This window comes from Chiloscyllium plagiosum, chromosome 43 (assembly GCF_004010195.1).
Source record: "Chiloscyllium plagiosum isolate BGI_BamShark_2017 chromosome 43, ASM401019v2, whole genome shotgun sequence".
In the NCBI taxonomy this organism is placed as follows: Eukaryota; Metazoa; Chordata; class Chondrichthyes; order Orectolobiformes; family Hemiscylliidae; genus Chiloscyllium; species Chiloscyllium plagiosum.
In genome coordinates this window covers 12,914,618-12,930,086 of record NC_057752.1, presented here as the reverse complement: position 1 = coordinate 12,930,086, position 15,469 = coordinate 12,914,618, and the positions used below count along the sequence as shown (strand labels likewise).

The 15,469-nt window shown below is 45.2% G+C and overlaps 1 protein-coding gene across 4 annotated transcripts in view; it reads right to left on the bottom strand.

The window, feature by feature from the left end:
- Positions 1-15,469, bottom strand: part of LOC122543389 (rho guanine nucleotide exchange factor 25-like) — a 351,958-nt gene that overhangs the window by 222,476 nt on the left and 114,013 nt on the right. Inside the window, exon 1 of one of the 4 annotated variants that reach the window (XM_043682074.1) lies at positions 138-462. The exons of the other annotated variants lie outside the window; for them this stretch is intronic. Within the exon in view, the coding sequence (XP_043538009.1) occupies positions 138-228 (91 nt within the window). The 5' untranslated portion in view covers positions 229-462. Of the gene's footprint in view, positions 1-137; positions 463-15,469 lie in introns of those variants that run through there. 4 annotated transcript variants of the gene reach the window in all.

Below are 15,469 nucleotides of genomic sequence, written 5' to 3'. Positions count from 1 at the left end.
TCTGTCTCACACACACTCACTGAAACAAACTCACTGACACACACACAAACGGATACACACTTTCACTGACACACACACTCACACACACGCGCAGAGAGTCCCACACACAAGATGCCAACAGGGCTAAAGTCACTAACCTCGTACTCTGTAACAACATCTGCACTTTGCCAGGACCTTGCAGAACAAATGCTGGCACGCACAGCCCGGCCGCTGCTGCCCGCCCTTCATGCTGCCTGGTTGGCACGCATGCCAGCCTGCCGTGGAGATCGAAGCACCCTGGCCATATAAGCGGGAGAGACTGGCGGGTTCTGCTGTAAGTCTGAAAACTGCTCACTGCAGAGCAGGCACAGCACATGAAGTAACGGTTCGCTTGACTGGGAGGAGACTGCCTTCACTCTCTCTCTCACTCGCTCTCTCAATCTGTGGCTCTTCCAGCAATCAAGGACCACCCCCTCCCCGGCTCTCTGCAGCACTGACTGCAGATTCTGAGGCCTTGGGAAGGGTTGACAGCACACGAGCTATCTGTACAGCTGGGTAAATGTCCAGAGTAATCTTCAGCCATTTCACAAGCCTGAACTGATATTCACCTCAGAGAAAACTCTTCACTGCAATGGACTGAGGCACAATTCCAGTAGACCTGCCTTTGTGGTGTATATGAAAGTGAGAGAGAGCTTGATGAAAACCAGTATCTGTACGAAATAGTCTAAAAATGGAAAGTGTGTTAAACAGATTCAACTTAACCCACTGAGGGGGTTATCCAGCAGGATTTTCATGATCCCCTGCTTATATTTTGTTTTAAACAGCCAGGGCTAAAAGCTCCTAGAACTGTCACATACCTCTTGTTTTGCCTGTATGCCTTTCTGGAACCCAGGCTGTAATATTTCACTGACACCGCCAGAGTCTTAAAAATCAAACTTGAGGGACATTTAAAGGCATACTCCTCTCTTCTTTTTTCCCCTCAGCCTGCAAACAAATAGTTATGGAGGTGGCTGGCTTTAGTTTTGGCTCTCAAGTTGAATTAGAAAGTGTATTGATTGGCCGCTAAACCCATAGACAAAGTACTCAAAAGAGAATTTCCTCAGTGCAAGAAGGTGAGTCGACCCATTGCAAGGTTGTGCAGGGTAGCTGTACCTGAACTTGGCAAACGGAACCATACTGAGTTCAAGCTTTCATCAGTTATATTGACAGGCAAAGCTGGCTGTACAAATAACCAAATAACAGAGGAGTTTAACTGTAAATTCATGCCCAGACCAGGTAAGGAAGGCCGTTTCCTTCCCTAAAGGAAATTAGTGAACCAGATGGGTTTTTCCAACAATCGATGATAATTACCATGGCCATTGTAATTATTAATTACATTACAGATTTGAACCATATCCCAGAGAGTTAACCTGGATTACTCGTCCAATGCCATTACCACAATACCCTGATCTCCCCCCTAGCTCCCCCCCCCCACACACTTCACTGAAAATGACTCTTCCTATTTTTCACAATCTCTTGCTCAGGTTCAAGGTTCAATTTTGCCCAGATTAGGTCCCGAGGAAATTCTACCGACTGCACGGATTGGGGAGGCTCTCCATATAGTAGTTTTTCTTCTTTAACATCCAACAATGATCAGACCTCATGTATGTCAACTCAATGTGGATGTGCTTCATAGAATCCCTACACTGTGGGAGCAGGCCATTTGGCCCATTGAGTCCACATCACCCCTCCAAAGGGCATCCCACCTATATCTATAACCCCACCCTATCCCTGTAACCCTGCATTTTCCATGGCCAATTCACCTAGCCTGCATATCCCTGAACACTATGAGCAATTTAGCATGGCCAATCCACCCTAACCTGCACATCTTTGGACTGTGGGAGGAAACCAGAGCACCCAGAGGAAACCCATGTAGACACAGGGAGATTGTCTGTGTGGAGTTTGCAGAGTCACCTGAGAGTAGAAATGAACCCAGGTCCCTGGTGCTGTGAGGCAGCAGTGCTAACCACTGAACCACCATGCCACCCCATCAGTCTGGTTTGAGCTTTGAGTCATTTTCAGTGAAGTGTGTGTGTGTGCGCGCGCGTGTGCGATCAGGGTATTGTGTGTGTGCGTGTGCGTTCCGGGGGGAGGGTGGAGATCAGGGTATTGTGGTAATGGCATTGGACGAGCAATCCAGGCTAACTCTCTGGGGCATGGTTCAAATCTGTAATGTAATAAATAAAATCTGACATAGAAAGCTAGTCTCAGTGATGGAGTGGCCATGGTAACTATCATCAATTGTTGGAAAAACCCACCTGGTTCACAAATTTCTTTAAGGGAAGGAAACGGCCTTCCTTACCTGGTCTGGACTACACGTGACTGCAGACCCACAGCCAATGTAGTTGACTCTTAACTGCCCTTGGAAATGGCCTACCAGCCACTCAGTTTGGGAACAATCAAGAATGGGGAACATGCCCACAACACCATTAAAGAATAAAAGTACTCATTATTCAAAATTCTAACTTTTGGTGATACATCCATTTTCAGCTGTATCAATATGTCAGCACCTAGTTTTCATTGTCTTTACCATTGCTGAAAAAGGGCATATTTTGTCAAAGGTTTTCAGTTTGTAGGCCATACATCCCAAAGATTATCAGACCATAACAAGCAGCATATACATTTGGTTGTTCGCAACAAGCAATTCATAGACTGTAGACAGAATACAAAACCAGGCTTGCGGAACCCACAACACCAAATTCAACATAAGGCATGATTCCATGATTGGACATTTGCTAAATTATTCCAAGTGTGTGAAGAATTAAGTTGGGACCCATTTTACGACTGTCAGTGGGGCTTCCACCATGGTGTACCTCCGTGTGTTGAAGGTGACATATACAGCATGTACACGCACTGTGCTCCTTTCAACTCAACAAAATAAGTAACAGCCATTCTTTGATTCATTTCTCAAGGTTTAAAATTTAAACAAAGCCTGGAGGTTAACTGTCAGTAATCATTAACTGGTGCATTCTCTTCAGCAACACCTCAACCAGAGTTCATTTACCAACCAATCAGCACCTTCCTTTCATACAATAGAAGGTTATTCTCCCCAACTCTGGTATTTCTTGCAAAGCATTCAGATGAGCTCAAGGCAAACAACATGGACAAAATGGGTCCATGTTCAGCAATACTCAAGTTCTGTATGACCAAGTAATAATTTAAATTCTCTTTCGTGGAAAGAAAACAATTGTGCTCTATTACATGACCTGATTGCACAGGTTCATAAAGACGTAGAATAGTACAGCACTTAAACAGACCATTCAGCCCATCCAGACTATGGCAGCTCTTTGGAACAGCAATCAAAGAAGGTGCCCATCGAGCTTGTACGCAGCATTCTATCAGGCATGCAATTCACATCTAATAGGTTTTCCCACATGGAACCTCTGGTTCTACCACCAGTTTCTCACTATTTACTCCCTCAAATCCCAACATACTTTAAACACTTTCAATAAATCTCATCTTGGCCTTATTAAGTTTTAGGACCAAGACCAACTAAGTCTTACGTCGATGACCATGGAAAAGAAACTTGGTGGAAATTTGAGGTCTAACCCAACCAGGATGCATTCAGGCAGTTTCGCAGTGCAATTTCTCCACTGAACTCAAAACCTGAAACCTCGATCAAGACCAGCATTCCCTGGCTGGGTAGATGGGTGAAAGAAGAAAGCTGGTAAACAAAAAACAAAGGATGAATTACAAAGGATAAATTGCAAATCTTAATCAACATGCATGACAGTCCTATGATCAACCACTGTGATACCGTTCTCAAAGTTAAAGGAAGGCAAAGTGTGATGTGCAATTTTCACTGAAATCAAAGAATCATTTAATATAATAGAGACCCTTCAGTCCATCAAGTGTATGTCATGACTCACCATCATCATTGATGATCCCTCACAGACGAGGATGACTCTCTTCCACTTCAGGGTGACTCACTTAGGTCATACAGAACTTAAGCATAGCTGACTGATGCAGCTACCACAAGCTCTGTTACACTTGGGGCAGAAGGTGGTCACGGGAAGGGGTGAGTGGGGCATTGGTGTGGCACCACGCTCCTTTCACCTGGCTTCCGCTTTTTTCCAAGGGCAAGTCTTGAGGCGCTCGACGCCTTCCCGGATGCTCCTCCTCCACTCTGGATGGTCTTGGGCCAGTGATTCCCAGGTGTCGGAGGGAATGCTGCACTTCTCCAGTAAGGCCTTGAGGGGGTCGCCGAAGCAATTCACCTGGGACTTGCCTGCTGTTTCAGAGCTGGCAGTAGAGCACTTGCTTGGGGACCCTCGTGTCGGTCAGGCAGACGACGTGCCGATCAAGAGCAGGTCAGTGCCTCAATGCTGGGGATGTTGGCCTGGTCAAGAACACTGGTGCTGGTGTATTCGCAGGATCTTGCGCAGGCAGGGTTGGTGGGACTGCTCCAGCAACTTGAGGTGCCTGTTGTAGACAGTCCATGTCTCAGAGCCATGTAGAAGGGCAGGAACCACCACAGGTCTGTAAACTACTCCATGTATATTATGACTACACAGTGATATGATGCCTGTGTTGTTGTCAGTGTGGGCAACACTTGGTTATCCCGTGATTCAAGGATGATCTCTGCTCTGGGTCACCTGTTTCTGCTGTGGATCATCAAGTGACTGAAACCAATTCTCCACCTCCAAATCTTTGGACATGCCTCATGAGGCAGTGGGATCCGCAGTGCAGAGTTTGCTTCCTCTCTTTTCCTCCTGTGCTGTTGTTGTGTCACGTCATTAAAAGGTTTTGGCTCAAAGTACAATGCAGCCTGATGGACAAGTTACTGTCATTTAGAACAATAGCAAGCTCTTCCCTTTAGCCTTCAGCTATCTTTGCATCGAAGCTGAGCACTTCATAGATACATAGCTTGCAGATGGCAGCACAGTGGCTCAGTGGTTAGCACTGCTGCCTCACTGGACAAGTGTCCTGGGTTCGATTCCACCATAGGGCAACTGTGTGTGTGGAGTTTGCATGTTCTCCCCGTGTCTGCGTGGGTTTCCTCCGGGTGCTCCAGTTTCCTCCCACAGTCCAAAGATGTGCAGGTCAGGTGAATTGGCCATGGGAAATTGTCCCATTGTGTTCAGGGATATGCAGGTTAGGTGGAATGGTCATACTAAATTGTCCCATAGTGTCCAGGGACGTGCAGGCTTGATGGATTGGCCATGGGAAATTGTTCCATAGTGTCCAGGGATTGCAGGCTAGGTGGGTTAGCCATAGGAAATGCAGGGTTACAGGGGTGGGAGTGGGCTGTTCTTTGAAGGGTCAGTGTGGACTCAATGGGCCAAATGGCCTGCTTCCACACTGTAGGGATTCTATAATTGCAGTGTCATTGTCCAGTCGGCAACAGATTGGCATGCCACACTCAATCAGACAAAAAAACTCACACTGTCCTTGAATATTGCCAAACCAAAACTTAGATATTTCCCAAACACACAAAATAGGAGCAGAAGTAGACCATTCAGTCCATCGAGACAGCACCCCCAATTAAAATAATATTATGGCTGATCAGTTTGCGTTCCATCTAATCTTGATAATCTTTGATTCCCTAATTAACAAGAATCGATCCAATGACCTGAGGCCTTTCTGACGCATAGATCTCCAAAGTTTAAGAGGGGGGAAAAAAAGTTCTCTCTCCTAGAAGGATCACCCATAATTTTAAAACAGCTGCCCCTGTAAGTCTGGACTCTCCCACAAAAGGAAACATCCTTTCCATGTCCACCTTCTGCATTTCAATCAACCAATACCCAGTCAGCAAAGTACTCCAGCTCCCAGATATGTTGATGGAGCGGCTCTGGAATATGGTGACCTCTTCCAGACCTTGGCTATCACCTCACTCAAAATACCACCACTGACAAGGAGATCCAACACCGGATCAGCAAAGATCCCCTCCCCCAACACATATAAGTCTACGCTTGCATGAACTGGTAAGGCATTGCAATGGGACTAGTGACTCAGCCTTAAGTAGAAGGAACGTGGAAATCAGCCAGGTTTCCTGTTGCATGTTGTGGTGCAGTGCCTCCTGCTGTAAACGTGTGACTTTTTTTTGTCTAGGGAATGCTTGCATTCCTTTTCATGGAAATGTCTTCGAGAAGGTTCACTTGGCTGATCCCGGGTATAGAGGGACTGTCTTGGGAGAAGAGGCTGAGTAGGTTGAGCCTGTACTCGTTGGAGTTTAGAAGAATGAGAATACATGGTTATTGAAACATACAAGGCACTAGTTGGACCACAACTAGAATACTGTGAACAGTTTGAGATCCCTTATCGAAGGAATCATAGAATCCCAATAGTGTGGAAGCAGGTCATTCAGCCCATCAAGTATACACCAACCCTCTGAAGAGCATTCCACCCAGACCCACCCCCTCACCCTAACCCTGTAATCCTACATTTCCCATGGCGAATCCACGTAACCAATACACCCCTGGATACGATGGGCAATCTAGTACGGCCAATCCACCCCAACCTGCACAGTTCTGGACTGTGGCAAGAAACCGCAGCACCCAGAGGAAACCCACGCAGACATGGGGAGAATGTACAAACTCCACACAGACAGTAACCCAAGGGTGGAATCAAACCAGGGCCCTTGGTGCTATCAAGGGTGGAATCAAACCAGGGCCCTTGGTGCTATGAGGTGGCAGTACTAACCACTGAGCCAGCACAGACAGACTGACATTGGAGGCAGCCCAGAGAAGGTCCACTCGGCTGATCCCGGGTATGGAGGGACTGTCCCATGAGGAGAGGTTGAGGAGGTTGGGCCTGGACTCATTGGGGTTTAGAAGAATGAGAGGTGACCTTATTGAAACATCTAAGATTCCCTGGGGGACTTGACTGGGGGGATGTGGAGAGGTTGTTTCCCCTTGTGGGAGAGAGTCTAGGACCAGAGAGTACAATCCCAGAATAAGGGGTCACCCATTGAAGACAGAGATGAGGAGAAATTTCTTCCCTCAGAGGGGAGTGGGTCTGTGTAATTCTTTCCCACAGAGGGCTGTCGGGGCTGGATCAGTGAGTATACTCAAGGCTGAGACAGAGAGATGTTTAATCAGGAAGGGGAATCAAGGGGTTACAGGGAAAAGGCAAGAGAGTGGAGTTGGGAATTATCAGATCAGCCGTGGCCTCATTGAATGACAAAGTACACTCAATGGGCTGAATGGCCTACTGCTGCTCCTACATCTTACGGTTGTCCTAATCGCTGACCAATTAGATTCCCACATTAAGAATACACGGTTATTGTGGGATTAGAGGGCATTTGTCATCAATGAGAGTCAAGAGAGAGGAATGTGGGACAAAATACATTTTAGAGTGAAAAATACTGCCCCTTCAACTGATTACCTTTGTCTCTTTATAGCTTTTACCAGGTTTACAGATGAAGATATACACATCACCTTTTGTATAAACTGTATAAGCTTTCCCATTGAAAATATACACTATCTATTTGTCTCCTTTGGAAGTGTTTATGACTCATTTCCCTTTAGAATGTCAGACAGGAACAAGAGGTGACCAATCAGCCCCTTAAACCCATTCTGCTATTCAATTTGAGTTTGAGCATTCAGTATACTGATACCATCTGTTAGTCTTGGCACCCTAACCCTCAATGCCCTCATCAATCCCTTCACTCAATAATAAACATTCAGTTTCAAAGTTTGCAACTAACCACAACTCTCCAATCAGCCACCACAGCATTTTTGTGGGGGTGGGGTTTAGCACATTCCAAATTTCCACTCCCCTTTGTGTGGTAAGTGCTTCCTGACATCGCCCCTTAATAGACTAATTGGAAAGTTAATGTTAAACCTCCTGGAGCTAGACTCTCCCATCACTGAAAATCACGTTGTTCAGTCTGCCTCTCGAATTCTCAAATCACTTTGAACTACTGAAATCGAGTGGTCTCTTAGTCCCTTCGATTTGTAGGGGGTGCCATGTCTAAAACATCCTTGCGTAGGTCCCATCTGTCATTTTGGGTGAAACGTTAGCAGAGAAAGATTGCCAGCAGCAACTTGCATTTACGTAGCATCTTTCACACAGGGAACAATGTGGCAATACGTCATAGGATTGTTACCAGATAAAATTTAACACTGAACGTAAAGAGATATGATGACAAATGATCAAAATCTCAAAGAGGTAACCTCTAATTAATATCTTTTGAGTGGAGAGGGATAGAGAGGTTTGGGGACGAAATTCTAGAGTTTGAGGCCTGGACAGCTAAAGGCACGGTCACCAAGGGTGGAGCAAGGGATGCACAAGAGGCCAGAATCGGAAGTGTGTGGAAATCCTGAAGGGTTGTGGAGCTGGAGGAGGTTACAGAGATGCAAAATATGTACAGCACAGAAACAGGCTGTTCACCTGACAGATTCATGTCAGCATTTATGCGTCTCTTCTTTAAAATCCTTTTCATGTGATGTAGGCATCACTGGCTAGGCCAGCATTTATTCCCCGTCTCGATTTGCCCAGAGGGTAGTTAAGAGTCAACCACACTGCTGAGAGTCTAGAGTCGCATGTATGCCAGGCCAGGTAAAGATGGCAGTTTCCTTCTCTAAAGGACATTAGTGAACCAGATAGGTTTTTCCAACAATTGCTGAGAATTTCATGGCCATCCGCACTGAGACTAACTTTATATTCCATATTTATTTATTAAATTTAAATACTACCAGCTATCAAAGTGGGATTTGAATCCATGACCGCAGAATATTAGGTTGCGTGTCTGGATTACTAGTCCAGTGACATTAGCAGTACACCTCCTTTCTCCCTTTACTCAGAAAGTTTGACAAACATATCCTTCCATTTCTTTCTCCCTCATGTCTTTATTGAAAATGCATCAACATGATTCTCAAGCACTCCCTCTGGCTGTGATTTCTACATTTTCCCAACTTTCTGACTAGAGAGATTTCTCTTGAATTCCTCACTAAACATAAAGCCATAAGAAATAGCAATTGGAATAGGCCATTCAGTCCCTCAGGCCTACTCCACCATTCAACAGCATCATAACTGATCCAACATTCCTCACGTCCATTTTGCTGCCCTTTCCTCATAACCTTTGATTCCCCAACTGAACAAAAATCTATCCCCTAGCCATAAATATACACAAGGAATCTGTCCTCACAGATCTCTGTGGCAAGGAGTTCGAAACTCGCTGGGAGAAGAAATTCTTCTACATCTCAGTCTTAAATTGGTGCCCCTTTATTCTGAGACTATGCCCTCTAGTCCTAGACTCTCCCAGGAGGGGAAACATTCTCTCAGTATTTACCCTGTCAAGCCCCTTAAGTATCCAATATGTTACACTGAGATCAGCTCTCATCCTTCTCAACCCCAGTGAGTAGAGTCCCAACCTGTTTAACCTTTTCTCCACACCAGGGATCATCCTAGTGAACCTTCTCTGAACTGTCTCCAATGAAATGACATCTTTCCGTAAACAAGGGACCAGAGCTGCTCACAGTGTTCCAGACGTGGTCTCACCAGCACCTTGTACAGTTATAGTAAGACTTCCCTACTCTTACACTCCAACTCCCTTGGAATAAGGGCCAACATTCCCTGAGCCTTCCTGATTCCCTGCTGCCCGTGTGTGCTGCTTTCTGTGTTTCAGGCACAAGTCCCCCAGTTGGTAGAAGACAGATGGAGGTGGAGGATTGTTTTTCGGACTGGAGGCTAGCGAACCATGGGTGTTTCACACGGATCGGTGCTGGGTCCACTTTTGTTTGTCATTTATATAAATGATTTGGATGAGAATATAGGAGGCATGGTCAGTAAGATGATACCAAAATTGGTGGCATCATGGACAGTGAAGAAGATTATCTGAGATTACAAAAAGATCGTAATCAATTGGTTCAACAGACTGGGGAGTAGCAGATGTGAGCTTATTTTGAGTAAGTGCGAGGTACTGCATTTTGGTAAAACAAACAACAAGACTTATACAGTTAATGGTAGGGCCTTGGGTAGTGTTGTAGAACAGAGAGACCGAGGGGTGCAGGTACATAATTCTTTGAAGTTTGAGTCACAGATGTTTAGCATGCTTGCCTTCACTGCTCAGACCTTTGAGTGTAGGAGTTGGGAAGTCACGTTGAGGCTGTACAGGACATTGGTAAGGCCTCTTCTGGAGTACTGTATTCAATTCTCGTCTCCCTGTTATAGGAAGGAAATTATTAAACTGGAGAAGGTTCAGAAGAAATTTACCAGGATGTTGCCGGAAATGGAAGGGTCGAGAGACAAAAATAGACTGGAAAAGCTGGGACATTTTTCTTTGAATTGTAGGAGGTTGAGGGGTGATTCTTGCTTACAGTCACTTCCTTTCTCCAAGTCATTAATAGACATGGTAAGCAGTTGCAGTCCTTGCACTAATCCCTGTGGAACCCCGGGTCACGGGTTACCAACCTGAAAAAGAACCCCTCGATGTTTCCTACCCATGAGCCAATTCTCTATCCTGACCGATACACTACCTCCAACACCACAAGCACTTATGACTTAACCTTTTGTGAGGTACCCTGTCGAACATCTTCTGAAAATCCAAATACAAGACATCTACTGGCTCCCCTCTATCCACACTGGTGAACACTTCCTCAAAAACTCTACCCTACTTTCTTTTCCATCCCTCCCGTCTCTACAAAAGATTAAATATCCCTGTATGTTGGCTGTTAAGTTTATTAGCGGCTATCCTAAATTGATAGCCCCTAGCTCGGGTCTCCCCTGCAAGAAGGCACAACCTTCTCCGCATCTACCCATTGAAACCCTTTCATAAACTTGGATACCAATCCTAGAGCTGGAAGAGGCCAAATGGTCTCTTTCTTTGCCATGCTAACTTTATGACTCTCAGATTCTAGATCACCCTCATTTTTCTTTTCCTTTTCTCGAGAAAGGAGCCCTCTAAAGAATGCCATTTATGTCTGAGAAAACTATGCACCCCTTTGGCTGTTCCACAGCATACAGAACATATAGCAAATGGAGCAGCTTGCAATCTTTTTCTCACATATGTGTCTAATTAACAAGAGGTATGGAATGGTGAGCTCAACGGTGATGGTTTATAGATCTAATTTTGACAAGGGTGAAGGTTCAGTCCCATGAATTAATATTAAACTAATGGTAACCATGCCTACAAGGAGTTAGTGAAGCCAGCATGTCACTTTGAAAGTGCAAGTAGAAGATTTATCTGCACGTACACAACTGTATTTTCATACCATTGCTGTCATGTTCAGGCTGCAGTGAGGCTCAGAGAGTCAGTCAGGGAGCTTTCACTCAGTGACGGTAAGGATTTGACAGACGCTTTGTGACACACAACACCCATGACCTGAATGCTCTGAGCTGACTGTACTCTGGTATACCTCAAGCTATGGTCAACTTAGCTGTGATGTGTGTGAAGTTGGTGTTTTAAGTCTGGGACAGGAGTTCAAACTCAGCCTTGCCGGATGGAATGAATCCTGAACTTGTGCCATCTTGACCGATCTCGGTATTGCACTTTGGTACAACAAACAGGGGTAGGACTTATACAATTAATGGTAGGGCCTTAGGTACTGTTGTAGAGCAGACACACCTAGGGGTTCAGGTACATCGTTCTTTGAAGTTTGCGTCACATATAGACAGGGGGGGTTAAGAAGATGTGTAGCACACTGGCCTTCATTGCTCAGCCCTTTGAGTGTAGGAGTTGGGACGTCATGTTGAGGTTGTTCAGGACATTGGTGAGGCCTCTTCTGGAGTATTGTGCCCAGTTCTGATCGCCCTGTTACAGGAAGGATATTATTAAACTGGAGAGGGTTCAGAAGAAATTTGCCAAGATACTGGTAAATTTAACGGGTACAAAAGATTGGACTTATAAAGAAAGGCTGGATAGGCAGGGACCTTTTTCATTGCAGCATAGGAGATTGAGAGGTGACCTTATAGAAATGTATAAAATCATGAGAGATATAGATAGAGTTAACAGTAGGTGCCTTTTCCTAGGTTGGGGGATTTCACGAATAGAGGGCACATTTTTAAGGTGAGAATAGAGAGATTTAAAAGAGATGTGAGGTGCAAATGTTTGGCACAGAGGGTGGTTTGTGCATTGAATCAATTTCCTGAGTAAGCAGTGGATTCAGGTACGGTTACAACATTTAAAAGATATTTGGAGAAGTACATGAATAGGAAAGGTTTGGAGCAATATGGACCAAGCACAGACAGGTGGGACTAGTTTAGTTTAGGATTATGGTCGGCATGGACTGGTTTGGACCGAAGGGTCTCTTTCTGTACTGTGTGTGTGCCACAAGTGCCAAGCACCTTTCAATATCTTGCTAATTGGGGCATATGCTGCCCATCCCTAATCACCTTTAAAAAAAGATTTTAACTGGGGCCATTTCAGAGGACGGTTGAGAGTCAACCAACTTCTTGTCGGTTTGGAGCTTATTTGCTATTTGTTTGTAGGATGTGGGCGTGGCTAGCTGACCCAGCACTTATTGACCATACCCAGTGCCAATTGAGATGATAGTCAGCTGTCTTCTTGAACCGTTGCAGTCCATGTGCTGTAGGTAGACCCATCACACCTCCATCTCCTCCATCACACCACGCTGCCTCCTCCACCCCACCTCCACCCCAACCCCAACCCTCCCCCCCTCCTTCCTCACCCCAACCCTTCCCAATCTCACCAATGAATGAGGTCAGGCTAACTGGGCCTATAGTTTCCTGTCTTCTGCTCACCTCCCTTCTTAAACAGGTGTGTTACATTAGCTACTTTCCAGTCCTCTGGGATCCTCCCTGACTCCAGTGATTACTGCAAGCTCATCACCAATGTCTCTACAATCTCTTCAGCTATCTTGTTCAGAACTCTGGGGTGTAGTCCATCTGGACTGGGTAATTTATCCACCTTCTGACCTTTCAGCCACCCCAGCACCTTCTCCTTAGTGATGGCCATTGCACTCATCTCTGCCCTGACTCTCTTGAAGCTCTAGTATGCTGCTGGTATCTTCCATTCTGAAACTGATGCAAAGTTCCTGTTCAGTTCCTCTGCCATTTCTTTGTTCCCTAATACTACATCTCTAGTTTCATTTTCCAGCGGTCCAATGTCCACTCTTGCCTCTCTCTTATCTCTTAGATATGGGGATCCAAAGTAGTCTGGTGGACAGGATTTGGTGGGAGTTAGCATTAGAGTTTTCAGATAGTTCCAAGAAATGACATTGCTGTACAACAGAAGGGTGGGGGGGGGGGGGGGAAAGAGTCCCAATGGCTTACTGGCAAATACACGTCCTGGTGTAGTACTGCGCCTGACAGAACTGGAAGGTTCGATCCCTATTCTGTGCTGTGTTAAAATACAACAATTTTCCTCAGTGCTTTATTCCAAGGGAAGAAAAATCAACCTAAGTACCCACTCGCTACATAAAACTCCTGACTATTGACCGGCATTACATGGGCGCAGTGGTCATCTTGTTGCATTAATAATCCAGAGGCCAGGATTACTGATCTGGAGATTTTAGTTCAAATCCTATCACAGCTGCTGGAGAATTTAAGTTCAATTTTTTACATACAGCCACAATTAAATAAAAAGCTAATACCAGTAACAGTGACTGCAAAATCACCAGATTGTCATAAAAACCCATCTGGCTCACTCACAAAGGTCATTGAGGGATAAAAGATTTGCTGTACTTAAACAGACTGGCTTGCATGTGAAATTCGTACTGTCAACATACTGGGAATTTCCACTGACCAGAAACTCAACCGGACACACCATATAAACGACAAGAACTGGAATTCTGCAGTGAGTAACTCACCTCCTGACTCACCAAAGCCTGTCCACTACCTACAAGACATAAAGCAGGAGTGCAATGGAATACTCCCCATTTGTCTGGATGGGTGCAACTCTAACAACACTCAAGGAATTTGACACCATCCAGGACAAAGCAGCCCGCTTGTTTAGCACCACATCTGCAAAGATCCACTTCCACAACTACCAATGCTCAGTAGCAGCAGTGTGTACCATGTACAAGAGGCACTGCAGAAATTCACCAAAGATCCTCAGACAGCACCTTCCAAACACACGACCACTTCCATCTAGAAGATCAAGGGCAGCAGATATATGGGAACACCACCCTCTGCAAGTTCCCCTCCAAGCCACTCATCATCTTGACTTGGAAATATATCACCGTTCCTTCAGTGTCGCTGGGTCAGAATCCTGGAATTCCCTCCCTCAGGATATTGTCGGTCAACCTATAGCACAAGGCAGCTAACCACCACTTTCTCGAGGGGGCAACTCAGGATAGGCAAAAAATGCTGGGCCCAGCCAGTGACACCCATGAAAGAATTTTTAAAAATGATTTGACGGATCAAACGGCTTCCTCCTGTTCCTGGTGTTCAGTTTCATGTTGGCCAACAGATGGTAATCCATTGTCCCCTTAGCTACCGCTCCCTCTACCACCCCAAGTTCACAAATGATTTTGGTGCAGTCAATGGCTCTCAAACATTTCTATCCTGGTCTAACCTCAGCCATTTTCTCTTGCCACTGAATAAGACTCACCAGAAGGAATGGAAACTTATGGAAGCTCGAAATATTTTGTGGCCTTTTTTTCTGCTCTAAGTACATTTATGTATATTTATTCAAATTAAGCATCAAATAAATACCTAAAATAGACATTTGCAAATGATAAACATGAATACTGCAAGGGAATACAGGTTCATTTGAAACATTCGAATCTGTGATGCAAAATCAATCGTTCTTTTGAGAAGCTAATACTTGTCTCATATCTAAACATCAAACAAAATCCACAGATCCATAAATCTTGACTATTAGCTGACGTTGCCGTTGTGTGTGTTTGTGGAGACACATGCCACACACATGATCATGTCAGGTGCCATCAAGCGAGTGGTCAACTTGAAAGTTCTAGTCTGTTCTCTCATATGGCCTCAGCTGTGGTGTTGCACCTCAGTGACTTGGATCTTGGACCATCCTGTGAGTCATTGGGAAGACCCTCTCAAACCACCAGTGGTCTACAGACCACTTTGTGAGCTACTGATTTAAGTAACAAACATCACAAGAGTCATTCCGGACTCAAAACATTAACTAAAAACCTAAAGAACTGCAGGTGCTATAAATCAGAAAGCAAAGATGTTGCTGGAAGAGCTGAGCAGGTCTGGCAGCATCTGTGAAGAGAAATCAAAGTTAACGTTTCAGGTCCAGTGGCCCTTCCTCAGAACCGATGGTGGCTAGGAAAATGTCAGTTTATATGTTGAAGATAGCATGGGGGAAGGGGGTATAGAGTGAATGATAGGTGAGAAGAGAGCCCAAGGAGAGAGAAGAACAGCTGGATAGACAAAGGAGTGGATAACGATCTGGATTAGAGTGGTGCTGGAAAAGCACAGCAGTTCAGACAGCATCCAAGGAGCAGGAAAATTGATGTTTCGGGCAAAAGCCCTTCATCAGGAATACAGGCAGAGTGCCTGAAGCGTGGAGAGATAAATGAGAGGAGGTTGGGGGTGGGGAGAAAGTAGCATAGAGTACAATAGGGGAGTGGGG